Consider the following 26,966-nt stretch of genomic DNA (forward strand, 5'->3'; position numbering starts at 1 on the left):
GGGAGGGGAGTAACCTTTGTCACAGAATGGATCCTGAAAGTGAGGTGGCATTGGCCCTGGAGGATACACATCATAGGGTGTACATCCTCCCAGCCAACTCCTCCCCCCCCCAATCCTTTGGGTCTCAAGTTAAAGAGAAGCAAGTGGTCTCCATGCCAAACTCCCTGCCCAACAGGGTGGATCTGATTTAAATCACTAGTCAGTAAGACTTGATTTCAATCACTTTTTTACAGAAAGACTTATTCTTGCTGGTATAATCTTAATATTTACAACCAGATGAAGGTTTCCTTTTTGGAATAATACATTTTCAGAATAGTTTTTACAGTTATATCAAAAATTACTGATTTGGTTATACTCTTAAGAAATACATAGACAGATAATTATGAAATTAATGTGAGGTTTAATAAGTTAACTGTATTTCGACAACTTTTCTGCTGCACTTATTGGAACAAGAAAAATAACTATTTCCTTCCATTTAAACAATTTATTTAACTAAAACATTAACATTATAGCATATGTATCCATGTTTGTTAACTGATGTAGTTAAACATTTTTTTAAAAACTTAAGACTGAGTTTTAGTACAACCCCCCCCCCCTAAGACTGAGTTTTCTCCTCTAGGGAGAGAATATTGCGATAAATCTCAGGCTATAAATACAAATGTAATGGAACCTCAGAGGGACTATATCTCCCAGCAGGCCTAATTTTGCAGAGGCTGGCCTTCTTTTTTCTAGAGAAGAAGTGACTTCTAGAGGAGAAGGCTTAGGTTGGAACAGGCTTGCAGAAAGAAGGCCGAGGAGAAACAGACTGGTGGAAAGCTGGAAAAGGGGAACCAAGGATTGGAGCAGAGAACTTCAGGGATTCCTGCAGGACTGAAGTTCCAGGTACAGACTTTACTGTTTGGACAATGTCAGGCGAGCCCTGGAAAGAAGAGCCTGGAACCAGTGAACCCTGATTAGTTGACTGGCAAGCACTTCAAGATCTCGCCACGGACTTGAAGATCCCAGTTACTATTTCCACCACTACCCCTTTGGATTTGCTTCTACATTCAGGTGCTGTATTCTGTACGGTTAAATGTTAGTGCAGTTGTTGGAACCCAGTGGGATTGGTTGCAAGCCCTGAAGAGCCTTCAGCACTTGCCTCAAGTCTGAGTTGCACAGACATGCAACTGACTTGCACAATTAATTCTGCACTTTCAGTTTTACTGCTTCACACTTAGCTACTTGTGCAGGTCTATTCCACTCCAAACAATCTATTCATTGAACCTCTTGGAATTTAAGTGGTAAGGGGTTGATTCTGTGTATATAAATTTGCAAAGGAACAATGGGATTAAGGTTTTTTCCTCAACTCTGTATGTTTATTTTATAACATTTTTCTGTGGAAAAAAAGGCATGTTATCTGTGCAGACACAAATTCACACTTCTGAGAACTGCTAAACGAGCATCTGTGATAATATCTTCTCGTTAGAAAAAATGCCCCCAAACAATCTTACAGAAACCTCTGGAAGAGCATGACATTGTGAATGGGTTAATGGAATTCATTTATCAAAAAAATAATAATTAAACATTGCATATAAAGCCTCATGCTACATAATTAAAATCAAATCCTTATTTCCTGATGAATAGCCTTTGGACTTAAATAGAAAACTACGTTTAGAAAGATTTTTCCTCCAAAAGCATTTTATTTTAAAAATTCCGATTTAAATAAAAATTTCCAATATAAAAAAAAAAATTAAATTTTAAAAATCTGACTTTAAAAAATAAATAAATGAAAAAATCATTGATTTTTATCCGCCCCGCTGCCCAAGAGACTGCAGCCTCACACTACTGCCCCATGCTTTGCTGTCAGTGTATGGACCCCACAATTTCCTACAACAAAGTGGGGTGTCTGCATGCCAGAGATGTGAGGAGAGCATTCCAACTTCCACTGCCTTTTTGAAAATACAGAATAGTCGTTTTCACCTTTGGTAATGACCTTCCCCCACCCAAGGATGTATGCAAACAGGCACCCTGATTTGTTGATACAGGGAATGCTATTTTCAATATCGGACAAGTGGGCACAGTAATTTGAAAATCTCTGCTGTTGATCAAATTCTCTTTTCTGTTAAAAAGTCATGTCCCAAATGTACTTACAACACTAGCCTGCCAATTACCAGAAGAACTTCTTCACATTCGGTAGTCAAGTAAGGTCGGGCATTGGCAAAGCTCTGAATGGCGACTTGATACACTTCCAAGAAAGGCAGAACATGCTCCGAAGCACCCGGATTGTCAGCATATTGTAGCAACGTCTATAAATGAAAAGATGTAATGCGGTAATATTTGTTCTCAACTCTGATTAAGCTATTTCAAGGCAATGTTATAATTCTATGCTGAGGATATTACGCTTTCCAACTTTTCTCAAAAGAAAAAACAAAGAAATGGCAACCTGCCACTCTACTCTTTTTTGCCTTCCTTCTAAAGCAAAACTGCTAATACTAATTACTATTATTTATGGACTTTCAAGAATGCAGCTCCTGAAAGAACTGCTATATGATAGCAGTGGAGTATAAGCTCATGAACTAGCAGGTTTTATCTACAGCCTTTTGTAGACCCAGCACCTGCACTCAGAACAGTCTTTATATACCCTCACAATGAAAATTTGTATTTACATCTTGTGGGTACGATTTAACATCCATCACATTTCCCTACAAGGTAATCTCTTTCTTTCTTTCTTTTTCTTGGGAGGATCACGTTCACCAAGCATATAGTGGCACATGCCAAACCCATTCACAAGAGCATAATACATGTTTGTGCTCACAACCAGTGATGCAGTCTATGCAGGGTTTCTGTCAAATACAGTGTGGCTATCAGCAGGACTGAGCTATGCATTGCATACACCTTTCAGGAAGACCCTGAAAAAGAAGGGCCAAACTAGGCGAATGTGGAAAATCCATGATCAGGTTTTCCCAAAATATTTTTCTTTCATTAAAAGCAGCTGCAGAACCAATAGCATCTCTGTTTTCCTCCCTTTCTGTGCTTAGTAACAGCTTGTGAAGTAGTTAAGTCAATCAGTATGTTGTCAGGGGAAGCAGAAGGAAGAAATCACATCCCTGCAACTTCAACATCCAAATCCCTCACATAGCTGCTTTTAACCAAAATAGTGTTGGGGTGTCTTGGCAGGTTTTCACAGCCCAGCATTTAGCAAACCAAGAGGTGTTAATCTTCCAGTGAAAAAAATACACCAACTCTTGTGGCTCAGCAGAAGAACTATACTGACAAATAACTAGACCAAGTTCTTAACATCTACTTTACTTTTGTTTAAACATGAAAACAATATATAGTTTAAGAGGAGTTTTAAAAAATTAAAACATTATAAGGAATCATTTCAACAACTTAATCTTTTAGAATTTTACCACAGCTGTTATAATGTACCAAGAGTCAAGTCAGGTGAAGTGCTGATGCAGCCAGTCTCACCTTGAGCTCAGTCTTACATAGTATTACCGTATTATTCGCTCTATAAGACGCACCAGACCACAAGACGCACCTAGTTTTTGGAGGAGGAAAACAAGAAAAAAATATTCTGAATCTCAGAAGCCAGAACAGCAAGAGGGATCGCTGCGCAGTGAAAGCAGCAATCCCTCTTGCTTCTGGGATAGCTGTGCAGCCTGCATTCGTTCCATAAGACGCACACACATTTCCCCTTACCTTTTAGGAGGGAAAAAGTGAGTCTTATAGAGCAAAAAAATACAGTATTTCTCATGAATAAACAAAATTAATGGGCCTCTACAGCATTTTAACAATGGCCAGTCTGCGTGCCAAAGCAAGCCATAGCTAAAAACTAGCTATAGCTTGCTATGACATGTGAACTACCTGAACAGTCTTTCAAAATTATTTTCTAAGTTTCACTAAGAACTCATGGCCTAAACAGAGTGTGAAAACTTTGGTTCACTGGCCTAATTACAGGCCAAAGCCACGTCCACCTGTTCTATGTATTATAACATTGGTGACATCATCTGATATCCAAAAGATCAGGTGTGCAGCAGGTAAAGTCATTCTCCAGGCCAAAATGGGTTTTTCAGGCACTTTGAGGCCCCAACTACCAGCTGATTAGAAGAGAGCACTATGAGATTAGGAGCACTAGGGAGTTCCCACTGGGAACTTCATACTGCAGCAGATGGAACTGGAGAAAGTGGCTTGGATGTATGTTGCTGGAAGAAGTGCTTTGCATCCAAACCTCTTTCTCTACAGAAATGTCAAAGGAATGGTTACAGATACGAGCCCTGCCTACCTCTTTGAAGGTACATCCCCAGCATCAATTGACTAGCACCTGCCAAAGTTCAAATGAGATTGCTCAATCACCTCAAATCATTAAGACACCAGGTGACGGACAGATATATGTTCCTACTGACCTATTCCAAGTCAGTTTTGAGAGGTGAGGAGATATGGATCATTACCTACCCTGGCCTAGTGTAATGCTTACATTTTTAACTTTGAACTAAAGTCTTCCTAAAACAGGTTTATTATAACCTTATTTCAACCCCCCCACCATAGGAAGAGCACTTTTAATACAAATACAAATTAACTATAAATTGGCATTTGACCTCATTGAGCTGATAGGAAACCCCTTTTTTAATCCTTTGCACTAAGTTAATTTAGGTGACAAAGGTAAATAAAACAAAAAATAACTAGCTAGAAAGCTGCCAGTGTGACAATAAATCAAACCATATTTTTCATCAATACCTCTGACAGGTACTGACATGGATCTGAATTCTGAACACTGCTTGAGAAACACACCTTTCAGAAGGCATTCGATAATGTTATTTGGGACTTTATGTTGAAAAATTTAGAGCATATAGAAGTGGGGGAGGATTTCTTTAATGGAGTAAAAGCCATATATACAGATCAGAAAGCCAAGCTGATTATCAATAATATAGTGACAGAAGAGATAAAGATACGAAGAGGAACAAGGCAGGGCTGCCTGCTCTCCCCGCTTCTGTTTATAATGACCTTAGAAGTATTACTAAACTCTATAAGGCAGAATCAAAAAATAAAAGGAGTGTTAGTTGGGCAGAATGCATATAAGATTAGAGCCTATGCGGATGATGTAGTTATAATGACAGAAGAACCAACAACTGCAACAGGAGAGATATTAAAAGAATTAGACCAGTTTGGAGAGGTAGCAGGGTTCAAATTAAATAAGAGTAAAACAAAAATAATAGGTAAAAATTTGGATCAGAAACTAACAGAAACAATTCAACAGCAAACGCAAATAGAAGTGGTTAAAAAAGTGAAATATCTTGGCATTTGGATAACACCTAGGAATATAGATCTGTTTAAGAATAATTATGAATTGACGTGGAGGGAAATAAGAAAAGATTTGGAAATTTGGGGAGGGTTGAAACTGTCGTTTTGGGGAAGGATTAACACAATTAAGATGAATGTGCTGCCGAGGTTGATGTTCTTATTTCAAACTATCCCGATAATTAAAGGAAGCCGAATCTTTAAAGAGTGGCAACGAGTGTTGTCGAGATACATATGGCAGGGAAAGAAACCTAGGATTCAGTTTAAACTATTAACAGACATAAAAGAAAGGGGGGGCTTCGCCTTGCCGGATGTGAAATTATATTATGAGACGGTTTGTCTATGTTGGGTTAAAGATTGGGTAAGGCTAGAGAACAGGGAATTATTAGACTTGGAGGGTTACGACAACAACTTCGGCTGGCACGCCTACTTATGGGGGGATAAATGGAAGATATATAAAGGATTTGGGAATCATATTTTCAGAGGACCTTTAATTGAAATATGGGATAAATATAAAAATCTGCTGGAACCAAAAACCCCACATTGGCTTTCACCTCTAGAAGTCATGTGTGTGAAGACTATTAATATGAGAAATAAATGGGCAACATATAACCAGTTAATAATTAAAGAAGATGGGAAATGGATTGTACGACCATACGATCAGGTTAAAGAACATGTCTATGACTGGTTACACCATCTCCAGGTGAAACAAATGTTCAGGAAGGATCTTAAAGAAAGAGGCTATGCAGAGAAGGAATCTAAGTTTCAGACGGAAATTATAAACAAAGAAGAAAAAATTGTTTCGAAAATGTATAGGATACTGTTGGATTGGAGTTTAGGGGATGAGGAGGTTAAGTGTGTAATGATTCGCTGGGCAAAGGATGAAGGACATAATATACTATTTGAAGATTGGGAAAAACTCTGGAAGGAAGGACTAAATTTCACGGCGTGTGTAACGGTAAAAGAAAACATAATGAAGATGTTTTATAGATGGTATTTAACACCTATGAAACTGTCGAAAATGTATAAGGTGGATAATAAGTGCTGGAAATGTAGGGTTAGTGAGGGTTCCTTCTATCACATGTGGTGGGAGTGTGGAAAAGTTAAACAGTTTTGGAAAAAAATCTATATAGAACTGAAGAAGATTTTAAAATACACGTTTCCAAAGAAAGCAGAATTTTTCCTACTAGGTATATTGGGTTATGTGATAAGAAAAGAGGATCGTAAATTAGTATATTATGCGGTTACAGCAGCAAGAGTAATGCTGGCCCAGATGTGGAAAAAGCAGGAGACACCAACGGTGGAGGAATGGAGATTTAAGCTGTTGGATTATATGGAATTGGACAGACTTACAGGCAAAGTAAGATACATAAGAGACCAAAAGTTCACTGAGGATTGGGGAAAATATGTAGATTACTTGGAATTCATTAGTCAAGGGAAAATAACGCTAAAGGGATTTAGAGACGCACTGTGAAAGACTGTGAGTTATTGTTTAAAGAGAATAGGAGACCAAATAATATGTAAGGTTAATATACATTAAGAAATGTATATAAAAAGGTACAATGACAATATATACTAAGAAATGTGTAATTTAAAGTGTTACTTCGAATGATTTTCGGGAAAGCTAAAGGAAGTTTTGAAAACGAAGATTAAGAAATGTAACCAAAGTGAAAATTAAGTTTCTATATATTTCTCTTACTTTTATTTCTTTCTTTATTTCTATTTGTCTGTGCAACACTTTTATTTCTGTATGTTTATATGTGTGGGCGTGTACATATTCTTTACTTCTATGAAATAAAAAATTTAAACAGAAAAAAAAGAGAAACACACCTTTCTACAGTGCACAATATTGATAAGAATGACACCCTCAGTGTTCCATGTGCTTTACTTACATACTCACTAATCCTTTCAATTTCTCTTGTTACATCAGTTTTAACCTGATAATCCAAATGGGCCTATTAGAACTTGGCAGAGATGAATCATTAACTTTCCAAGTCTTTTGCTGTCTTTGTTTTCCTTTTCCTGTGAACATATCCTCAAATGGCATTTGCTTACTGCTTGACAACACTGCCCTGGGAAGTTGCAGGCATGTTTTTTTGCGTGAGTTCTGCATGTCTAAGGGGACTTTGGGCTTCTGTTTCTTCAGCTATAAGCCACTGCAGTCACATGGCAAACCAGTAAGTAAGTGCCTTCCAGTGCAATTTGCAATTCCACATGGGGATCTGCTGTTCTAAATCAAAAACCCTGTAGGCATGCTCAAGCCCTTGGGCTCACCTAAACTTGGTACCTGACTACTCAATTGTTTCAATCCACTTCACTCTGTGGGCCTAATTACATTCATCCAAGCTCTCTGAAGAAGCCAGGTGGGCAAAATTTCAGGATGTTTTAAGCTGTTTCAATCCTGGGGAAACCCAGCCAGATGGGTGGGGTATAAATAATAAATTATTATTACTATTATTATTATTATTATTACTACTACTATTATTATTACTATTACTATTATTATTATTATTACTACTACTACTACTTCTAGAGAGCTACAGTAGCCCCAGTATAGTGCTTTTCACCACCAGTGCAAAAAGGAAAGCTGCAAGATTGTGTCTACCAACTGCTAGCAGCTTGAATAGTGGAAGTTAAATTTAAATGCTTGTATTTTACTCTTTTTCCAGCCTCTTGTGACCACAAGCAGTTCTCAATGAATTATCAAATATCATAGCTAAATATTCTTACATTTGTATAGCTATAAATGTACTTAGGCTCACTGTCTTGTTTAACCAGACTATTCAAGTATTTGGCCATGTTCTTTCATTAGTCTGAACACCAATCTTTCCCATGATTATTTTTTTAAAATGGTGGAATCTTATTTTAGCTTTCTCCTTTATATGAGCTAAAGCAAACAGAAAGGCTTTTTATCTAGTCATAAGTTTATGGAGTAAAGGGGCAAAAAAATACCCAAACCACTCACGCGCGCACTCGCACACACAGAGTAGTCAATTGCTTGCATACTGTCTCAGATCATCCTAGTGAGTCAAGTAATAAATAAAAAGCCAAGATCTACAGCAGGTGAGCTTTCATGAATATAGGAATATAGTTCCTGCTGCCTGTCAACAGCTAGGGTCAACTCAATACTTCATAATTAGGAGATTCATAATTAGAAGGCTTTCTGATTATACTTCTTAAACACATTTATTCTGTAAGTTTGTACATGTATGCAGCATCACAGAACTTCCCTGTCACACCCAGCACCTCACCAGCAATAATCACAGCTTTATGCAAAGTGCTACACTCGGCTACTAACACCCAATGCCCTATTTCTGTGTGTCAATGAAGCAAATGGGCCGACGTGATCATCAGAAGTTGGATTCTGGAAAATCTTAGGGTTGCAGCAAGGAAGAGTGGCATATGCTCCACAGATCTTGCTATCCCCAGCAATACTTATTTCCACAAAGATTTGTTGAGTGCATTAACTAGAAAATCATTTTGCCCAAATCCATATTTGTGATTCTAGAAGACTTAAGCATGCTGGAATGGCATGAACTATTACGTTTGACATTCCATACATATGCCTTGACACTGTGTCTCAACAGAAGGTACCGTACAAAATTATAAAGAGGTGAAATACAATGTTCTAGGGATATGTTCAAATGGAGGAACTAAGTGGTACAGAACACATCTGGCTCTTACAAAAGATACAACCTATCTGTACTGAAACAAGCAAAAGTGATCATAGAATTGTAGCATTGGGAGGCATCCTGGGGGACATCTAGTCAAACTCCTTGCAATGGAGGAATCGCATTAAGAAAAGAGGTGAGAAGCATTAATAGATAAGAGCATCATATACAAGTGGAACTAGAAATACTGTTGCATTTCAACAGTGGTGATCGTGAAATTCTTGAAGGCAATTGCTTGCAAGCTCTCTTTCCATGTAATTATGTCAGTTCAAACATCTCCCACTAGTTGGAATTAGTTCTGGCACTGATAAAGTATAAGTGATGCATCATTTAACTGTATAACTTACAGTTTTGTAGAGTTTGCCCATTTCTACAGTCAGATCACTAGAACAGAATTCACTTTCGTATTTAACAGTGTATCCCTTTTCCTATTTAATAGTACCCCACCACACACACACACACACTTTTGCATACTTTTTGTTCATGACACAGTTTGTGATTTTCTCAATTTGTAAAAATCTGCCCTTTGAAAAGAAATGTGACATATTTTTCTGCTACTATTTTTTTCCAGGATCATCAGTTCTCCCACTTCATGAAAGCTTTCTCAAGTTCCTTCCATCTTTCATGTTCTCTTTGGTTGGTGCTTTTACTTGAGTTTGGTAATTTTATTTGTTGGGTTTATGTACAATCAAGCATTTGCCCTGAGGATACATCAAGAACCAAGTCAATCCTTTCTCATGAATGGGAAGGATTTTAAAGCAACCATCACCTGCACCCCTAGCTTCTACACCTGATATCCTACTGCTTGTTGACTTCTCATCTGCTCAATTCATACTTTACATGGTTGCATCCCCAATTCCTGTAAAGATAAAACTAAGCCATTCCCACAAACTGTGCAACACTATCAACAGGTAAAGAAGACTAAATAAGAGTGGAGACTCTCACACAGCATGCCACAGAAAACCAAACAGAAGAGTCCATGAGCCCCAAATACAATCTCACTGAACTTAAGAGCAGTTCTCAGAGGCTTATCTAGTCCAAAATTCTGTCCTCACAGTGGCCAAAAAGATGTCTATAGGAAGTCCACAAGCAGGACATGAGCACTATAGCACTCTCCCACAGAAAGGCTGCCAAGTGTCTCCCCATAGTCACTTGTTATGGCCTTGTCCTCCAATCAGCTTCTGTTCGGCCTGCATAAATCAGTTGTATCCAGATTCAACTAAGCTCACAGCAAAGTTGGAAAGCTGCTGAGGTCCTAGCCACTGACATAATGAGTAGCTACCAAGTACTCATTGGCAGTGTTAGAAACTCAAGATATTTAAGCTAAGCACAGAATAGCAGCTTAAACCAGAGTTACAGTCACCAGAACAAAACAAAATAAAAAAATTCCTTCCAGTAGCACCTTAAAGACCAACTAAGTTAGTTCTTGGTATGAGCTTTCGTGTGCATGCACACTTCTTCAGATACACACATCTGAAGAAGTGTGCATGCACACGAAAGCTCATACCAAGAACTAACTTAGTTGGTCTTTAAGGTGCTACTGGAAGGAATTTTTTTATTTTGTTTTGACTATGGCAGACCAACACGGCTACCTATCTGTAGTCACCAGAACAGAATGCTGTTGCCATTTTGGGACCAGACAGCTCAAAAGTTGTGTTTTCCAATACAACTTTTTGGTTCCTGAAATTCATTCTGATTGTGCAGATGAAATACAATGGACAGAAAATTCTTTAGGATGTATTGATACTGCACGAAAACAGGCAAGATCCAAGGACCCCCAGGAATGCACCTCCAGATGGTGGAGACATCAGGCACCATTCTGGCACCCTGGCATCTTCACTTGGTCGCAATTAACCAATAGCCAGGTGCAAAATGGGGTTGGTGCTTGGTGAATTTTGAATGCTGCTCATTGGAGCACTATGTGTGCTGCTGATTGCACAAGCATCGGAGGGGGTCCACCAGCAGAGACTTTGCAAAGGACACCCTCATACTGTGAGTGTGTCTTTGTCCTTGGTTTGCCACCCTCCAATGAAGAGGCATGATCAGATCAGCAACTTACACAGAAACATACAAGGTTCTACACTTAGGCAGGAATAACCAACTGGGGAGCGTTTGGCTTGCCAGCAGTACATGTTAAAAGAATCTAGGGGTTTTAGTAGACCACATGAGTTTGATGCAGCAGCAGCAAAAAGAAGAAGAAAAAAGAATGCTAGGCAAGACTGCATCAACACGAGTCTAGTCTCTTATTAAGGGAAGGTACAGTCCCACTCTATTCTGCCTTGGTCAGACCACACCTGAAGTACTGTGTCCAGTTCTGAATGTCACAATGTAAGAAGGATATTGACAATATGGAAGGTGAGAAACAAAGATGGTCAAGGCTCTGGAAACCAAGCCTTATGAGGAATGGTTGAGGGTATGTTTAGTCTGGAAAAGAGACCGAGAGAAGAGGATAGCCATCTTCAAATATCTAAAGGACTTTCACATGGAAGATGGATGGAGCAAGCTTGCTTTCTCCTGCTCCAGAGGGTAGGACCCAAACCAATGGATTCAAGTGGAGATTCCGACATCAGCAGGAAGAACCTTCTGACAGTAAGAGCTGTTTGTCAGTAGAACAGGCGCCCTTGAAAGATGGTGGACTCCCCCTTCCTTGGAGGTTTTTAAGTAGAGGTTGGATGGTCATCTGTCATGGATGCTTTAGTGAAGATTCCTGTATTGCAGGGGATGGACTAGATGATCCTCAGGATGCCTTCCAACTCTATGATATGGGATGGGTAGCTATTACCCTTACAAAATGTAAAAAGGAAAACATTTTGGGATTTATGAGTAAAACATGTCTCCAGCTGAAATCAGAAAAGGTGTGCTTCAGCAAGCAGAATTTTGGGAACATTGCAATAGAGAGCTACTTGTAACTCAAGGTGGAAATACAGAAGGATAGCTGTGTTAGGCTGGTACAGCAGAAACAATATATTTTAGGACAGGAATTGAAGAAGCCATCAATATGTTTGCATATTGTTGGGACAGGAGAGTACCCATGGTCATGCCATTGACCTCAAAACACAACTCCCCCACAAATCTTTAGGTTGGTGGCACTGCATTGCAATTTTATCTGCAGGTCAATGTTGTTAACGATCACTTGAGTGAATTGTCACATATTGTACTTTTGCATTTCACATAGCAGAGAGATTCCATACACCTGCATGAACTTGAGTCTAGACTAAATTTGTTTATCTTCAAGTTGCTACAAAACCCTCTAGGTTAGGCATCCCCAAACTCGGCCCTCCAGATGTTTTGGGACTACAATTCCCATCATCCCTGACCACTGGTCCTGTTTGCTAGGGATGATGGGAGTTGTAGTCCCAAAACATCTGGAGGGCCAAGTTTGGGGGTGCCTGCTCTAGGTTGTACCAATTTTAGTCTCCCTTGGAGTAGATCTGAAAAGAATAACTTTAATCTATTAACGACAGAGTAAACGTAACTGAATGCAGCCATTTATCATTTTTGTATTCCTACATGGATTTATAACAGCCCCGTGGCTGTTATATCAAACACCACAGCACACAATATAAACATGGATGTGATATTCCATCAAAAGCTAGTAGGTTCATGTATTGAAAGCAGGAAGGCTTGAAAGTGATTCATTGTCCTAAGGTGCAGCAGCATCTCACCTAGAAATCTAACAACTCAACCATTCTGTTAAGTCTAGTACTGAATACCTAAAATTATGTTTTAATAAAAGTTGTAGAACATACAAAGAAAATAAGATGCAAACATGGAAAATAAAAGGTTATGATTAAGCTGAATTGTCAAGGCAGTAAAGATCTCATTTTCACTGGGACATCAACACAATCACTTCTCTTTAGGCTAATCCAACACAATTACATTTTCTGAGCTTTGAACTAAATTTCAAATGTCACCTGTTTCCGTACAAGTCAAGGCAGCCTAGAAGAATTATTAGTTTACAACTCTTCAAAACCCATGTGTCTACTTGATGAACCAAGCTGACAATATAAACCATCACCCATTTCTGGAGGCCATGTGGCATGCACAATTTTCTGTGCTCCAATGCTTCTATATGTCAATGGTTCAGATCAACACAAAGTGACCAGGATGTTTTAGTACTGCAGGACCTGGTGGACACTAAAAGCAGCTATTCCAAGCACTCATGGTGTCAGCTGAAGCCTTTAGAACCCTATAGCCCAGTAGTGGCTAACCTGCCATTCTCCAGATGCTATTGAGATTTAAAACTTCCACCAGTCCCAATCAGCACAGGCAAGACTCATGGCTGCCCTAGTCCCAAAAGCCTGCTCAATGAAACTTAAGCCTAAATAAATGCATAACTGAAATAACTGCATCTTCTTGGCCCTGTTTTTACATGCCACCATTTCCCTCCCCCTATCTATTTTTGCATGGCAAAACTGTACTCTTATTTTTTCTAAAGCACCAAATGCACAGAAGGCACCATCTAAATCAATATCAAAGGGCTCCCTCCACTGTGGTTTGCCTCCCTGTGCTAGTGCTATGAGCGGTTCATGTCAGCAGGGGTGGAGGTGTTCTTCCAAATTACTCTTAGATGGTTCTTCTTAATCGTAACAACATTGGACATTATCTCAATCCATTTATACAACAAATGGGTGAACACTTTTATCCAAAATATTAAGTTACTGTTTTGTATGATCCATACCCAACCTTTGCATAAAATCATCAAACCCAAAGGAGAACTGGATGGTCTTCATCTGACAGTGAAAATGTAACAGAGCTTTAAGCAGGAAAACATGTCTAAGGAAGAGTTTCTCAATTTGGGGACCACCAAAATGTTGACTCTAGAAGCTACCCACTCAACTTCAATGGATAACCCATACTCACTAATTCACAAATCTTTCTCAACCCTTTGATCATTTCCAAGCATCAAATCTTTCTTTCTACACTGACATCCAACAAAGCTACCTGAAAATATTATCTAACCTGTTGCAAGGTTGTAATGGAAACCATGTGGCCATTATATTTAATGTGGCATGTTCATGTTTGTATAAACACTTTGTTGATACTTTCAACCCAAAACTATATCTAACATACAAAGTCTATTGCAATATGAGTTGGAAAAAGAATTGGAACTCCATTTTAAAATAAAGTCATATCAATAGGACTACTCGATTCAGAACACCGTACAAAGTGACTGACATCCAAGATGTCAATACAGGTTTTTGTATTGAAAAGGTGAACTGGCATTCACAGTTGCTTACAAAAACTCAAAGCAAATAGAAAAATAAGAATCAAGCCATATTATACTCAATCCACACTATCGGAACAGTAAGTAACCCAGAGAAAATAAGTTATTTGTTTACTATTAAGAGGCTTTAGCAAACCACAGAAATAGGAGCCAGGCAAATATGTTGGGAGTGGAGATTTCAGAAGTAGGAAGCCACCACAGAAAGGGCCCTGTCTCTGGCAACCACACATCTAATCTTTGGGAGCTCCTGAAGCAAGGCCTCATCTTTGGGCAGACTAATACAAGATACTGAATATAGCCCCATCGGAAGCAGAGATCCAGATAAACATTTTTATTGACAAGGAAGAGGAACATATAAACAAAGATCCTCAAAGTGTAGGGAGATGACCCCCTCAACTACGGCTGTTAGAAAGCTACGGCGAAAGAGAACTTGGTGTACGTGCAAAGATCTGCGAGGAAAAGAGGAAGAGTCCGCGGAAGGAGGGAGGGGTGTCGTGGATTTCGTTTAAAGAAGCCCCCCCCCCGCTCCCGCTTAACCGACTGCTCCTCTTCCTCCATCAATTCCGGCGCTGCCACAAAAAGAGGCGGCGGGGCGGGGAGAGCGCGCCGAAAACCCCAGCATCCGGAAGCGGGCGCGGAGAAAGCCTGAGCGCGCTGGGCTGGGGGGAGAAGGGCGGGAGCCCCCCGAGAAGAGCGACGGCCATCGGGTCCCGGAACCCGAACCTCCCGCGAAGCCCGAAGAAACGGGAAGCGGCGTCGGCGGAGCCTCCCAACAGGGACGGTCCCTCGGCCCCGCCTCCCCAGCGCCAGGCAACGGCTCGCCGCCGCCGCCCCCTGCGCCTCAGCCTCCTCCTCCTCCTCCTCCTCCTCCGCGGGGCCTCGGCGCCCCAAACCTCCTCCAGCGGCCGAGCCTGACCCTCCCCCCCTCCAAGCGTCCCGCGCGCGCGCCCGCCTCCGCCCCCCCCCAAATAACCGCCCTCGCGCCAGGCCCGCCCCGCTCACCTGACAGAAGTCCCGGCAATAGGCGCCCGACGAGCCCTCGCCCACCCCCTGCTCGCTGAGCTCCGCCTGCAGCTGCCGGAGCCGAGCGCTGAGGCCGGCGGCCAACCGGGGCATCTCGGGCTGCAGGGCCGCGTCAGCCTCGGCGTCCGCCATCTGCACCCGGCCCCACCGCGCGTAGGCAACGAATCACGTGACCCCGCAGCCGCTGACCACATCGGCGGGGGACGGGCCCACGTGACCCGACGGCCCCGCCCACTCCCGGCTCCTGCGCATGCTGCCGCCCTTCGGCGGGGCGGGAAGGAGGCCGCCAAAGACAGGTTCCCATTGGGCGCTCGGCCCTCTCGCGGGGCGATGACGCAAATGCATCGCGCTGCTGGAGCTGGGTTCTTCCCTCCCGCCCTATTTCCCAGCGCTGCCCAATGGGGAGGAGGGGCGGAGCTACTTCGGAGAGGGGGGGGAGGAAGGGAAGCTTCCGGCGTGGAGCTGCAGCAAGAAGGGCGAATGCGATCCGCAGATTTTACAGTATTCTGGAGAGACTTGTTTATTCACTCGTTATAGGATTAATATTGGTTTTCCTTGCTAGTTAGAGATCTTTTTTTAAAAAAAGTTTTAATTTGTCATAGAAAATTGGAAATGTTTTGCTTTTCAATTAAAAAGCAACCACAAGAAGTAGTGATGGCTACCAACATAGATTACTTTAAAAGAGAATTAGGCTATGAGTGGCTGCTAGCTGCAATGGACATGTTTGGCTCATCAGTCAGAGGCAGTATGAATACCAGTTGTTGAGATTCACAAGTAAAGAAAGTGCTATTGGCCCTGATTCAACAGGTTCTTACTGTGTTCTTACGTGATTGAATCCCACCTGCAAAACAGCAACGTTCTGGAACTGCCATTTCTCACCTCCAGCAAAGTGCCTAATCCATTCTTCAAAACTAGTGGCACCGCAAGTGCTAGGGAGAGAACGCATTGTGTAAGTCCAAAGAGAAAGATGAAGTCTTAGAGCAGTGAACAGAGGGTCCAGTTCATTTCTCTGTCAATTATTTACTAAAGTTGTGGTAGGAGGAATAAAATTGTACATCCCCTGTCCTTACTACCTCATTATCATGGAGCGAGTTCTAGGCACAGTGCTGCTTCTGGCTTCTATAGGTAAGAGAGTTGTTTCTGGCACAGGTGCAGGTGCTGTGCTTACAGGCAGTGAGCTAACCATTCATGTCATTCCTATATGGGTGAAGCTTAAGGTGTTTGGTTTTTATGTTGCAATAAGTGCTGCTTGACTGATTGCGATACAATGTTAATTTAATTTGGCAAGGCATCATGACTTCCTAACAAAATTACTTTCTTTTATTTGAATGGGTTCCCATCCTTTCCAAAGTGATGTATGATCTTAAAAAAAAAAGCGCAACTTTCTTGTATTGGCATAATAAAAAAGTCACAAATCTGTATAAAATATGCATGTGCATCGATAGATAGATAGATAGATAGAGTCTTTGGCAATCACTCATAGCCGAATAAGATTGTTTTCCATAAACATGCTTTTAACAATGAGTCTGTAAGTGACTGTGGAGACCAATTCTGGAACCACACGTCTTTCCACAGTGGGGACATTGGTTTCCGGGCGGGAGTTGATCACGGTGTGGATTTGCCAAGCGTGCCTTCCTCTAAACACATTTCTCCCTTGCATATATATATGTGTGTGCAAATGTAGTGGAGAAGATTTTGAGCATGTGATCTGTGTGCCCGCTGAGTCTGTTGTTCAGGTGCTGAGGTTGAGCAACTTTGAGGTATCCTCCCTTCCTGGGGTTCTTTATATTGAAACCACACTTAGATGGAAAGCTCTTCATACACCTCTGCATGTTGCTGGATGGCATCACAACTACCGGCAAGAGAAGATGTGAGTTGTAGTTTATGGAGTCAGAGAATTCCATCAGAAATGAAAATAGGAAAAGCTGCTGCATTTCACATAGTTGCCAGAGATCTGGAACAGAAACCATGCAAATAGGGGTGGTACAGTATTTGTTATCTTTATATTAGTCTGCAAAATGTTACAGAAACAACTACATTATTTCCTGCATTGTTTTTGTCATTTTCCTTCCATTGAAATGTATTGAAATTGATTACATAATTAATGATACAACTATGTTAGTCTCAACTATAGTAGACAGATTAACAGTTTCAGAGGAAGCCAAACTACAGTCGTACCTTGGTACTCAAATGCCTTAGTTCCCAAACGCCGAAAACCCAGAAATAAGTCTTCTGGTTTTCAAACGTTTTTCAGAAGCTGAATGTTCGATGCGGCTGTCGGCTACTGTTTCTAGGGCACCTGCACCAATCAGAAGCTGCACCTTGGTTTTTGAACATTTTGGAAGTAAAACGGACTTTCGGAACAGATTAAGTTTGGTGTTTTTGTTTTTCCTATTTATTTCACATTTTTGTTTTTGAGGCTTTTTTGGTTAATTTGTTTTTGTGACTGTGTGGAACCCAGTTCAGCTACTGATTGATTGATTGATTGATTGTGTGACTGCGGAAATGGATAAAAGCCCCCCATCCAAACAATGACTATCATCAGTGCAGGTAAGGCAAAAAAATAATTTTAATTTTCATCATCTACAATACTGTCTTATTTATTTTATAGTACAGTACATTGATTATTGCTTTCATTTTATGGATCAGTGGTCTCATTAGATAGTAAAATTCATGTTGAATTGCTGTTTTAGGGGTTGTTTTTAAAAGTCTGGAATGGATAAATCAGTTTTGCATTACTTTATATGGGAAAGCGCGCCTTGGTTTTGGAAGAGACTTCTGGAACGGATTAAGTTTTAGAACCAAGGTACCATTTTACATCAGAATGGAAACAGTGCTGATTCTCAGGAACAAAGGAAGCCCGTGAAGGCATAAACTTATCTCCACTGAAAAGCACTGTTTTATAAGGTCTGCCTGTGAAGGCTGAATGACAATGATGTCTGTTTTATGTGGGCAGGTCATCCCTTGGTGCTACAACCACCAGGGGATGAGATGTATTTGCAAACTTGCTCAGATGGATTCAAGCTCCTTCTTTGGTGAGTCTCCAAAGGGAAGATGTTCCAGAACTGGAGATTGCCTCTCTACAAATCCTTGCAAGGATGCAGACTTTCACTTACCAAATTAGGGATCAGGAAAGGATGGAAGCAGGCAGGAAGAAAGTGAGCCATTGGGATCTACTGCTTGGAGTGGAGCTCTAGGACCAGGGAGACCTGGGCTCAAATCTCTGCTTGCCATGAAGCTCACCAGATGGTCCCAAGCCACTCATTCTAACTCACCTGTTGTGAAGATGAACTGGGGTAAACCCCAGCACATGTGCTGCCCTGAACACCTTGGAGGAAGAGTGAACTAAACATGTGTTAAATAAACTTGAAATAAGAAGCCAGTTCAGAAGCTGGAGATCCAAGTGAATAGCAGCCAACGCCTTGGGAACCATCTCAGAACAGCCCTGAAAAGGTCTGTTTATGTTAGATCATGGTACAAAAAGTCACTGCCAGAATCATGTATTATATGCTTACCGCTTTATTATTACACTTCATGAAGTGGATTAAAGTAAATAAAAGCTTTTGCCGTGATAAATTTGTGAATCTTTAGGTTTGTGAGTCACAAGACTCTTTATTGTTTTTGCTACATTGGATAGGTAATAGAGCCTAATAATAATAATAATAATAATAATTCTCATGTTTCAAATATATATCTCAATGCATTGTTCAAAATATTATAAAACAACTAAAAAATGTAAAGAAAACACAAAAGTAACAGGATGAGTACCAATCAAGGAGGAATGGCACTTTAAGTTGTTGGAATATGCAGAGCTGACGGGTCAGTAAGAGAACAAGAAGATCAAGGATACAAAAAGGACTGGAAAATGTTTGCAATTTTAAAAATCTATATAAACTCGTGAACAGATTAGCAGGACTTGAATAAATTCAGCAGTATAAGAGGAAGTAGGAGATAATTAGTAAGAAGAGTAGAACTCATAGCTGTCAAAGTTTCCCTTTTTTAAAGGGAAATTCCCTTATTCCAAATAGGATTCCTCGCAAGAAAAGGGAAAAGTTGATAGCTATGGTAGAACTTGGTAACTTAGAATACATGGAAGAGAAGGAAAATAATGGATACTAGAGAAGGAGAGGAAGAGAAGTCCTTAGGTGTTTTGTGTGGTGTCTTTGGTTTGTTGTGGTTTTGTTTTCAATTTTTATTCATTTATTTTCTACTTATTCTTTTTGAACTGTATGTGAGAACACAAATAAAAATTACTTTCAAAAGCAAACAAACCAGGATATGGATTTTAAAATCCTATGTTGGACAATAAAACAGTTATGTTAGACTAAAATAACTACGTACAGTGGTACCTCAGGTTACATACACTTCAGGTTACATATGCTTCAGCTTACAGACTCCGCTAACCCAGAAATATTACCTCAGGTTAAGAACTTTGCTTCAGGATGAGAACAGAAATCGTGCAGCGGTGGCACAGCGGCAGCAGGAGGCCCCATTAGCTAAAGTGGTACCTCAGGTTAAGAATAGTTTCAGGTTAAGTACAGACCTCCAGAACGAATTGAGTACTTAACCCGAGGTACCACTGTATCTGCTTGACGTTGATCAGAACATTTTACAAGGGACTTTAAGAGGAAGGAAGAAATGAGCAAGCCAGTAGGACTGAAAAATCGCTATCTGAACAGAAGGATACACATAGGGTTCCACTTTTAGTTTCAGTCAAGCCTGGCAAATGCCTTAATGTACCTAAAGAGCCTTTAATGTACCTTGCACACAACACATTCATGTAGATGTTGCAGCCTGAGTGAAAGCACACTATGTTGAGGAACCATAAGATTTCCAAGCTTTGTATAACTTACTGTTCTCAACAGTACAGGACATTCACGCCCACACTCGAGCCTTCATCTTATTCCAGTAATAATTATTATCTGCAGGATCCCATCGGCATGGGGGTGGGTACTTCACCTGCATTTCTGGGAAACAGCTTCCCATCTAATGAAGCACACTCATACTGGAAGCCTCCCGTGTCAGCAAATGTGTAATATATGATGGTATTTGTGTCACAGTGTCAGCACAGACCGGCGAGCGTATTATCGGCGGATCCGAATGTTGGCCGCACTCTCAGCCCTGGCAAGTATTTGTCTTCGACAGTCAACTCACTCGATGGGGTGGAGCCTTGATCAATGAGCACTGGGTGCTTACAGCTGGACACTGTCTGCAAAGGCAAGTTTGTGAGGTCATAGGGAGGAAGCGGTGGGTGAGAGGGCGGGTAATGTCTCCAGAGTAGGGGAGTGGGTGGTGCTGTGGTCTAAACCACTGAGCCTCTTGGGCTTGCCAATTGGAAATTCGCTGGTTCAAATCCATGCAACGGTCGTGAGCTCCCATTGCTCTGTCCCATCTCCTGCCAACCTAGCAGTTCAAAAGCACACCAGTGCAAGTATGTAAGTAGGTACCATTGTGGTGGGAAGGTAAATGGCATATCCATGTGCTCTGGTTTCCGTCACGGTGTCCCGTTGCACCAGAAGCAGTTTAGTCATGCTGGCCACATGACTTGGAAAGCTGTCCATGAACAAACGCCGGTTCCCTCAGCCTGAAAAGTGAGATGAACACTGCAACCCCATAGTCGCCTTTGACTGGACTTAACCGTCCAGGGGTCCTTTACCTTTACCTTTTTTTTAACCTTTAATCTCTCCAGACATTTACAAAACAATCTAGAATGCATCGCTTTTCTTCTTCGTCATTTTTTAATTGCCTGAGATTCTGCTGCTGCACTGGGTGAAGAAGTCCCTGCCCAGAGGCAGTCAGCCAGCAGAGAGCTGGTCCTCAGCAGCCATTTCTTACATTTTGAATTCTTTACGAGTTTATATGCAGGTGGTGCTGTGGGTTAAACCACAGAGCCTAGGACTTGCTGATCAGAAGGTTGGCAGTTCGAATCCCTGTGACAGGGTGAGCTCCCGTTGCTTGGTCCCTGCTCCTGCCCACCTAGCAGTTTGAAACCAAGTCAAAGTGCAAGTAGATAATTAGGTACCGCTCCGGTGGGAAGGTAAACGGCATTTCCATGTGTTGCTCTGGTTTGCCAGAAGCGGCTTAGTCATGCTGGCCACATGACCCGGAAGCTGTACGCCGGCTCCCTCGGCCAGTAAAATGAGATGAGCGCCGTAACCCCAGAGTCGGCCACGACTGGACCTCATGGTCAGGGGTCCCTTTACCTTTACTGAATTGTATTAATCATTTGTTGAATTTGTTTTTGCCTTCGTTATATGTTTTGGATGTGATTATACCGACTGAAATGTTCTACTCATTTTCAGTACCAGAGCTATTACTGAGACTTGTTTTGAGCTCAGCATTGATGCTGGAAAAGCGGGATATAAGAACTATTAAATCATATCAAATCTGGGCCACAAACCCTGTCGTAGTCAAGCAAAGAACCGAGGCCAAGAATAGCATGAAAATGGTTTGGTATAAGAAGGGCTGTGCCATACAATAGTTCTGAACACCTCTGTGTCTTCGCTATTGTCTCCCTTGCAGAAATCTCATGGTTAATCTTGGGGAGCATGATTTGTATAAGCAAGATGTTGGGGAACAGTCTTCCAAAGCAATCAGAGCCATCCGTCACCCTAAGTTTGAACCCCGAACAATGAAAAACGATGTCATGCTTCTGAAGCTATCCCCCCCTGCAGTCCTGGGAGATACCATTAAGACCATCCCTTTTGCTAAGGAATGCGCACCCACTGGGACAAAGTGTGTGGTGTCTGGCTGGGGCACTACTACTTTCCCCGAAGGTAAGAGGAAAGGCCAGAGGGTCAAGGTTCCATGTGCAATGACCACTTTTGGGATAAGCTGCAAGAAGTTTAGCTTGCAACGTCCATCAACAGGGAAGGGTTTCACAAGACCTCCTGCAAACCAAGGCTAAATTCAGGTACTTGAGGGGCCTGGTGCAGTTCCTACAAAGGAAAGCATGAAATATGGTGATGTAAATGATGTAAGCTTTTGCAGACTACCTTAACCGAAACCAAAAACACCTAAATCCTGAGCACCTGCAGTTTCACAACCCTGAGCAAACTACTAAAAAAAACAGGGGGCGGGGCGTAAGCGTGAGAAACAAAAAGACAGTACAGTGGTACCTCAAGTTAAGTACTTAATTCGTTCTGGAGGTCTGTTCTTAACCTGAAACTGTTCTTAACCTGAAGCACCACTTTAGCTAATGGGGCCTCCCACTGCCGCCGTGCCACCGGAGCATGATTTCTGTTCTCATCCTGAAGCAAAGTTCTTAACCCGAGGTAATATTTCTGGGTTAGTGGAGTCTGTATCCTGAAGCGTATGTAACCTGAAGCGTATGTAGCCCGAGGTACCACTGTAACAATTAACTGCACCGCTATTCAAAATCCAGTTAAAACGATCCAGTTTAACTAACTCAACAAAATGGATGAACTTGATTCAGCATTTTGTAGTCTGATAGCCCTTTACACTCCAATGCTTCCTTGCCTCTTAGCAAGGTAATGCCACCGCCTCCCAGTACTGCCTACTTTAGGAACCACTAGATTAGGTGATTTATGGGCCTAAGTATAAGGGCAGCTGCCTCTGTCCATACTGTGTTTCCAGTTGTGGGATGGGGAATTGCATCTACTAGCCAGTAGTCCATTAAGGTGAATGAAAGTAGTGTACTCTCCTTCGTTGAAGGCTTTTAAGCAGAGTTTGCAGTGGCGTAGCGTGGGGGGTGCAGGGGGGACCGGCCGCACCGGGCGCAACATCTGGGGGGGGTGCACTCGCCGCCTCCGGAGTCGCCGAAGGGCCTCGGGCGCAGGCTGTAGCAGAGCCCCATGTCTCGCGGAACCGACGAGCTGTGCGCGCGTCCGGGCTGAAGGCGGCCGGCAGGCAGCGGCTCTCAGCGCTCGCCGCGGTCCCCGAACGTCAGGGCCGCGGAGGGTGCGCCAGGCAGCCCCTCCTCACAGCCCTGCCACCGCTGCTGCAGCTGCTGGGCCATGTTGCATTTTCCTCGCCTCTCTGCCCTCCTCCTCCTCCGGGCAAGCGGCGTCGTTTGGGCGGCAGCGCCAGCGGCAACTCGCCTCAGATCACCTGACACGGACCCGCCGCCACTGCCGTGGCTACCTTACCGTAAATACCCCAGCCCAGGCAGCAGCAAGAAGAAGTTGGCAGCGGCGGCAGGTTAGGGGTTAGGGGCACAAATTACTTGCCTTGCCCCGGGTTAGGGGGCGCAAATTACTTGCCTTGCCCCGGCTACGCCGCTGAGAGTTTGGATGGCCATCTGTCATGGATGCTTTAGCAGAGACTTTTACATTGCAAGGAGTTGGAGAAGATGGCCCGCTGGGTCCCTTCCAACTCTACAGTTCTATGATCCTATGAGTGGGGCATTTCATTCTGCTCCAAGCAAGCCCTCACCTACCTCTCGCCTTACTGAAGGAGCGTCTCCACCCCCATCGTTCTACCCGGACGCTGAGGTCCAGCGCCGAGGGCCTTCTGGCAGTTCCCTCACTGCAAGAAGCTAAGTTACAGGGAACCAGGCAGAGGGCCTTCTCGGTAGTGGCACCCTCCCTGTGGAACGCCCTCCCACCAGATGTCAAAGAGAACAACAACTACCAGACTTTTAGAAGACATCTGAAGGCAGCCCTGTTTAGGGAAGCTTTGATGTATTACAGTACTTTAATATTTTTTTGGAAGCCACCCAGAGTGGCTGGGGAAGCCCAGCCAGATGGGCGGGGTATAAATAATAATAATTATTATTATAAATAAATTATTATTACTTACGACGAATCCTGGGGTGGCCCTGGCTGTTGGCTTCCTCCTCTGAGTCTCAGTGTTGCCCCTTGCAGAACTCAATAGAGAGGAATATGGGGGCAAAGTTGGTCTTCCTGCCTTCCACCTTACGGTTGCAATGGACACCAACCACCACAGCTTCTGGCATTTGTGAGGGAGGAACCTGAAGCTAAAATAGTTAAGCAGCAACTCCCAAAGAGCCAGTGTCACACACTGACCCAAGCATTCATTTTGCAGTAAATTATGCCAATGTCCTGCAATGTTTGGACACAGAGATCCTGTCAAAATACATATGCAAGTCTAGGTACAGAAGCTACTTTGCAGACAACGAGATTTGCTCAGGAAAAATGGAAGGAGGCAAAGACTCGTGCCAGGTGAGCAACAAACACTTGGTGACTATGGGTCAGAGGCACAGTGCATTGTAGGACAATCCAACTTTCCTGTGACTTAGCCTGCAATCTGAACTACGCCATTCATATATAACTTATACACCACATAAAATAACAACAACAAAAAAATTAAGCAAGTCACACAAATTGCAACAACAAAGGCACAAGAAAAAAGTCAGCTCATAGTATCAGGATGCAAGAATCCTGGAAACATCATTCATGTCTACTCAGAAGTTGGGACTATTTAATTTAGTGCAGCATATTCCCAGGTAAATGGGGATAGGATTGTAGTCCAAGTCCAACTTTGTTCAGTGGAACTTCTGAGTAGAGATGGAATAGAATCATAGAATCATTTGATTCAGTTCACGTCTAAATATGAACCTGCCTAATATACATTCTGAAACAATATTTGATTTGAAACACACAATTCCTCTGATATTTGCACTTCTCAGAGTTTTGCAATGCAGTTCTCCAGCTATGGAATATGTACAAAAATGCATATACTTGGATAAAGTGTGTGTAATGATGCATGTATTAGGGAAAAGAGCATGCACAAATGCATTATTTTAGGAGAAATTGCTTTGCAAAAATACTAAGCAAAATCCCATGTAAAAATATGTATAATAGAAGTTTGCATTAAAAGGCTGATGAATTTTCATGAGTTAAAAAAAACAACCCCACCCCAAACTGATGTGGAAACGTAGAAAACTGAACTTGCAGACTGGGAAATGAGAAACCAAAACTGAGAGAGTCACATATCCCTACTTATGAGTAGACATGGTTAGGATTTCTCCAATGTCAGTAGCAAGCAGACTTCTATTTTTATTTTATTTTTCCTTCTTATTACTTGAGATCCATCAGTAGAAGGGAAACAAATATTTACAATAAAAGAATTTTGAGCCCAGGAATTTGTTTATAAAGTACCAAAACTAGACTGAGCTCATAGTTCTTCCATACAGAAATATATTTCTGAATATCCCATTCTCCCCTTTCAGCAGTACATTTTTAGGGTTGTTTTGTTGCCACCATTGTTGGGAGTAAGAAATCCTTGCCAATCTACTTCAGATCATCCAGCGATCTACCAGCACAGCCCAGTCTAACTTCTGCCTACTCCTTGTCTAAATCTTCCTAATTTAGAAAAAGAAAAAAAGAAAAAAAGGAAGTGAGCAGAAACAGAAGGGTATTAAGATATTGGTGGGGCATGGGGGGAGAGACACCAAACTACCCAAGGAAGCAAGTATTAAGCAAGAAGAGCCATAAATCTACAGAAAGCCATACCTGCTTCAAGATGAAACCCCCTATTTCTGTACCTTTTAGATTCAATGTTCAGCTTGAGCAGGGATGTGGAATCTATAGCCCTCCAGGTTTTGCTAGACGAAAGCTCTCATCATCCCCGACCACTGGCCATGCTGCCTGGGGCTGATGAAAGTTGGAGAATCTCCGGAGGACCACAGATCCCAGCCCCTGAACTAGAGAAGTCTCACCACACCAAAGAGTTCTCCTGCTCTCTGACCCCTTTCCTCTTGTTGAATTTACAGGGAGATTCTGGGAGCCCCTTGATTTGCAATGGGGTCCTTCACGGTTTGGTGTCATCGGGAGCTGTGAAGTGCGCATCCAAGAAAAACCCTGCTGTTTTCATGGAGATCTGCAAATTTTGGAAATGGATCGAGGAAACCATGGCTGAAAATGACACAAAAGCACCAGCCCAGGGCTGATATCCCTCAATAAAAAGCCTGGCGCAAATGCATTATTGCCTTTGCTTCTCAGTACCATTTTTCTCATGCAGAGCGCAGAAATGGGAGCATTTCCAACAGTTGCAACCTATACCCCAGCTCTCCTCTGGGATAGCTCCGTTAGTAGAGCGTGAGACTCTTAATCAGAGAGTCAAAAAATTCATGCATTGCAAAGGTTGGCCTAGATGACCCATGCGGTCCCTTCCAACTTCACAGTTATATGAAAAGTTGATAGCAGTTTCCGATCAGCAATAACGTACAAAGAGCCTGCAAAGAGCCAGGCCAATGGGCTCATCTAGTGCAGCATTCTGTTCTCACACTAGCCGACCGGATGCCTGTGGGAAGCCCATACGCAGAACCTGATCGCAACAGCACAATTCTCCCCACTTGCGATTTTCAATGGCTGGCATTCAAAAGCACACTGCTTCCCACTGTGGATGTGGAACGTAGCTGACATGGCAAGGCTGCCTGTAAACCTTCCGTGTGCGCGTGACGACCACTTATTGAATAAGCTGCAGGCGGTTTAGCTTGTTCGGCAACAAGCAAGGATTTCACAAGATCTCCTTAGGACCAGCCAAGGTCTATCAGATTACAATTCCCGGAGTGGTTTAACAATTAACCCCTCTTCCCAGGGAACTCTTTAACAGTTGCAGCTCTAGGGGAATAGGGGTTTCTTAAAGACTACCAGCAACCTTAACAAACTACAGTCTCCAGGATGCTTTGCGGGAAAGCCATGATTTTTTCCAGTGGAATGGTAGTTATTTAAATGTGCATTGCCGATGATGCCTAAGAGGTTTGTTAATATAATCAGCTGATCTGAGAAGACACGTTCATTGTGGCCTAATCTTGCAAAACTTAATTCTTACTAACATTAATT

The 26,966-nt window shown here is 42.2% G+C and overlaps 2 protein-coding genes across 2 annotated transcripts in view; one reads left to right on the plus strand and one right to left on the minus strand.

Moving 5' to 3' along the window:
• The window catches only part of RLF (RLF zinc finger), a 28,078-nt gene extending 12,671 nt beyond the window's left edge, over positions 1-15,407 (minus strand). Inside the window, 3 exon segments of the mRNA XM_081868627.1 lie at positions 2,131-2,285; positions 15,178-15,362; positions 15,365-15,407. Of these exon segments, the coding sequence (XP_081724753.1) occupies positions 2,131-2,285; positions 15,178-15,362; positions 15,365-15,392 (368 nt within the window). The 5' untranslated portion in view covers positions 15,393-15,407.
• A 3,679-nt stretch (positions 15,408-19,086) lies between these two features.
• On the plus strand, positions 19,087-26,103 carry LOC309346177 (trypsin-like). The gene is made up of 5 exons (XM_081869912.1): positions 19,087-19,364; positions 20,259-20,415; positions 21,721-21,974; positions 24,205-24,341; positions 25,895-26,103. Exons 1-5 carry the CDS (start codon positions 19,307-19,309, stop codon positions 26,069-26,071), a joined length of 783 nt encoding a protein of 260 aa, XP_081726038.1. The 5' UTR covers positions 19,087-19,306; the 3' UTR covers positions 26,072-26,103.
• The last annotated feature ends 863 nt before the right edge of the window (positions 26,104-26,966 follow it).

The sequence above is a fragment of the Podarcis erhardii genome, assembly GCF_964252035.2.
Source record: "Podarcis erhardii genome assembly, chromosome: 7".
Taxonomy (NCBI): Eukaryota; Metazoa; Chordata; class Lepidosauria; order Squamata; family Lacertidae; genus Podarcis; species Podarcis erhardii.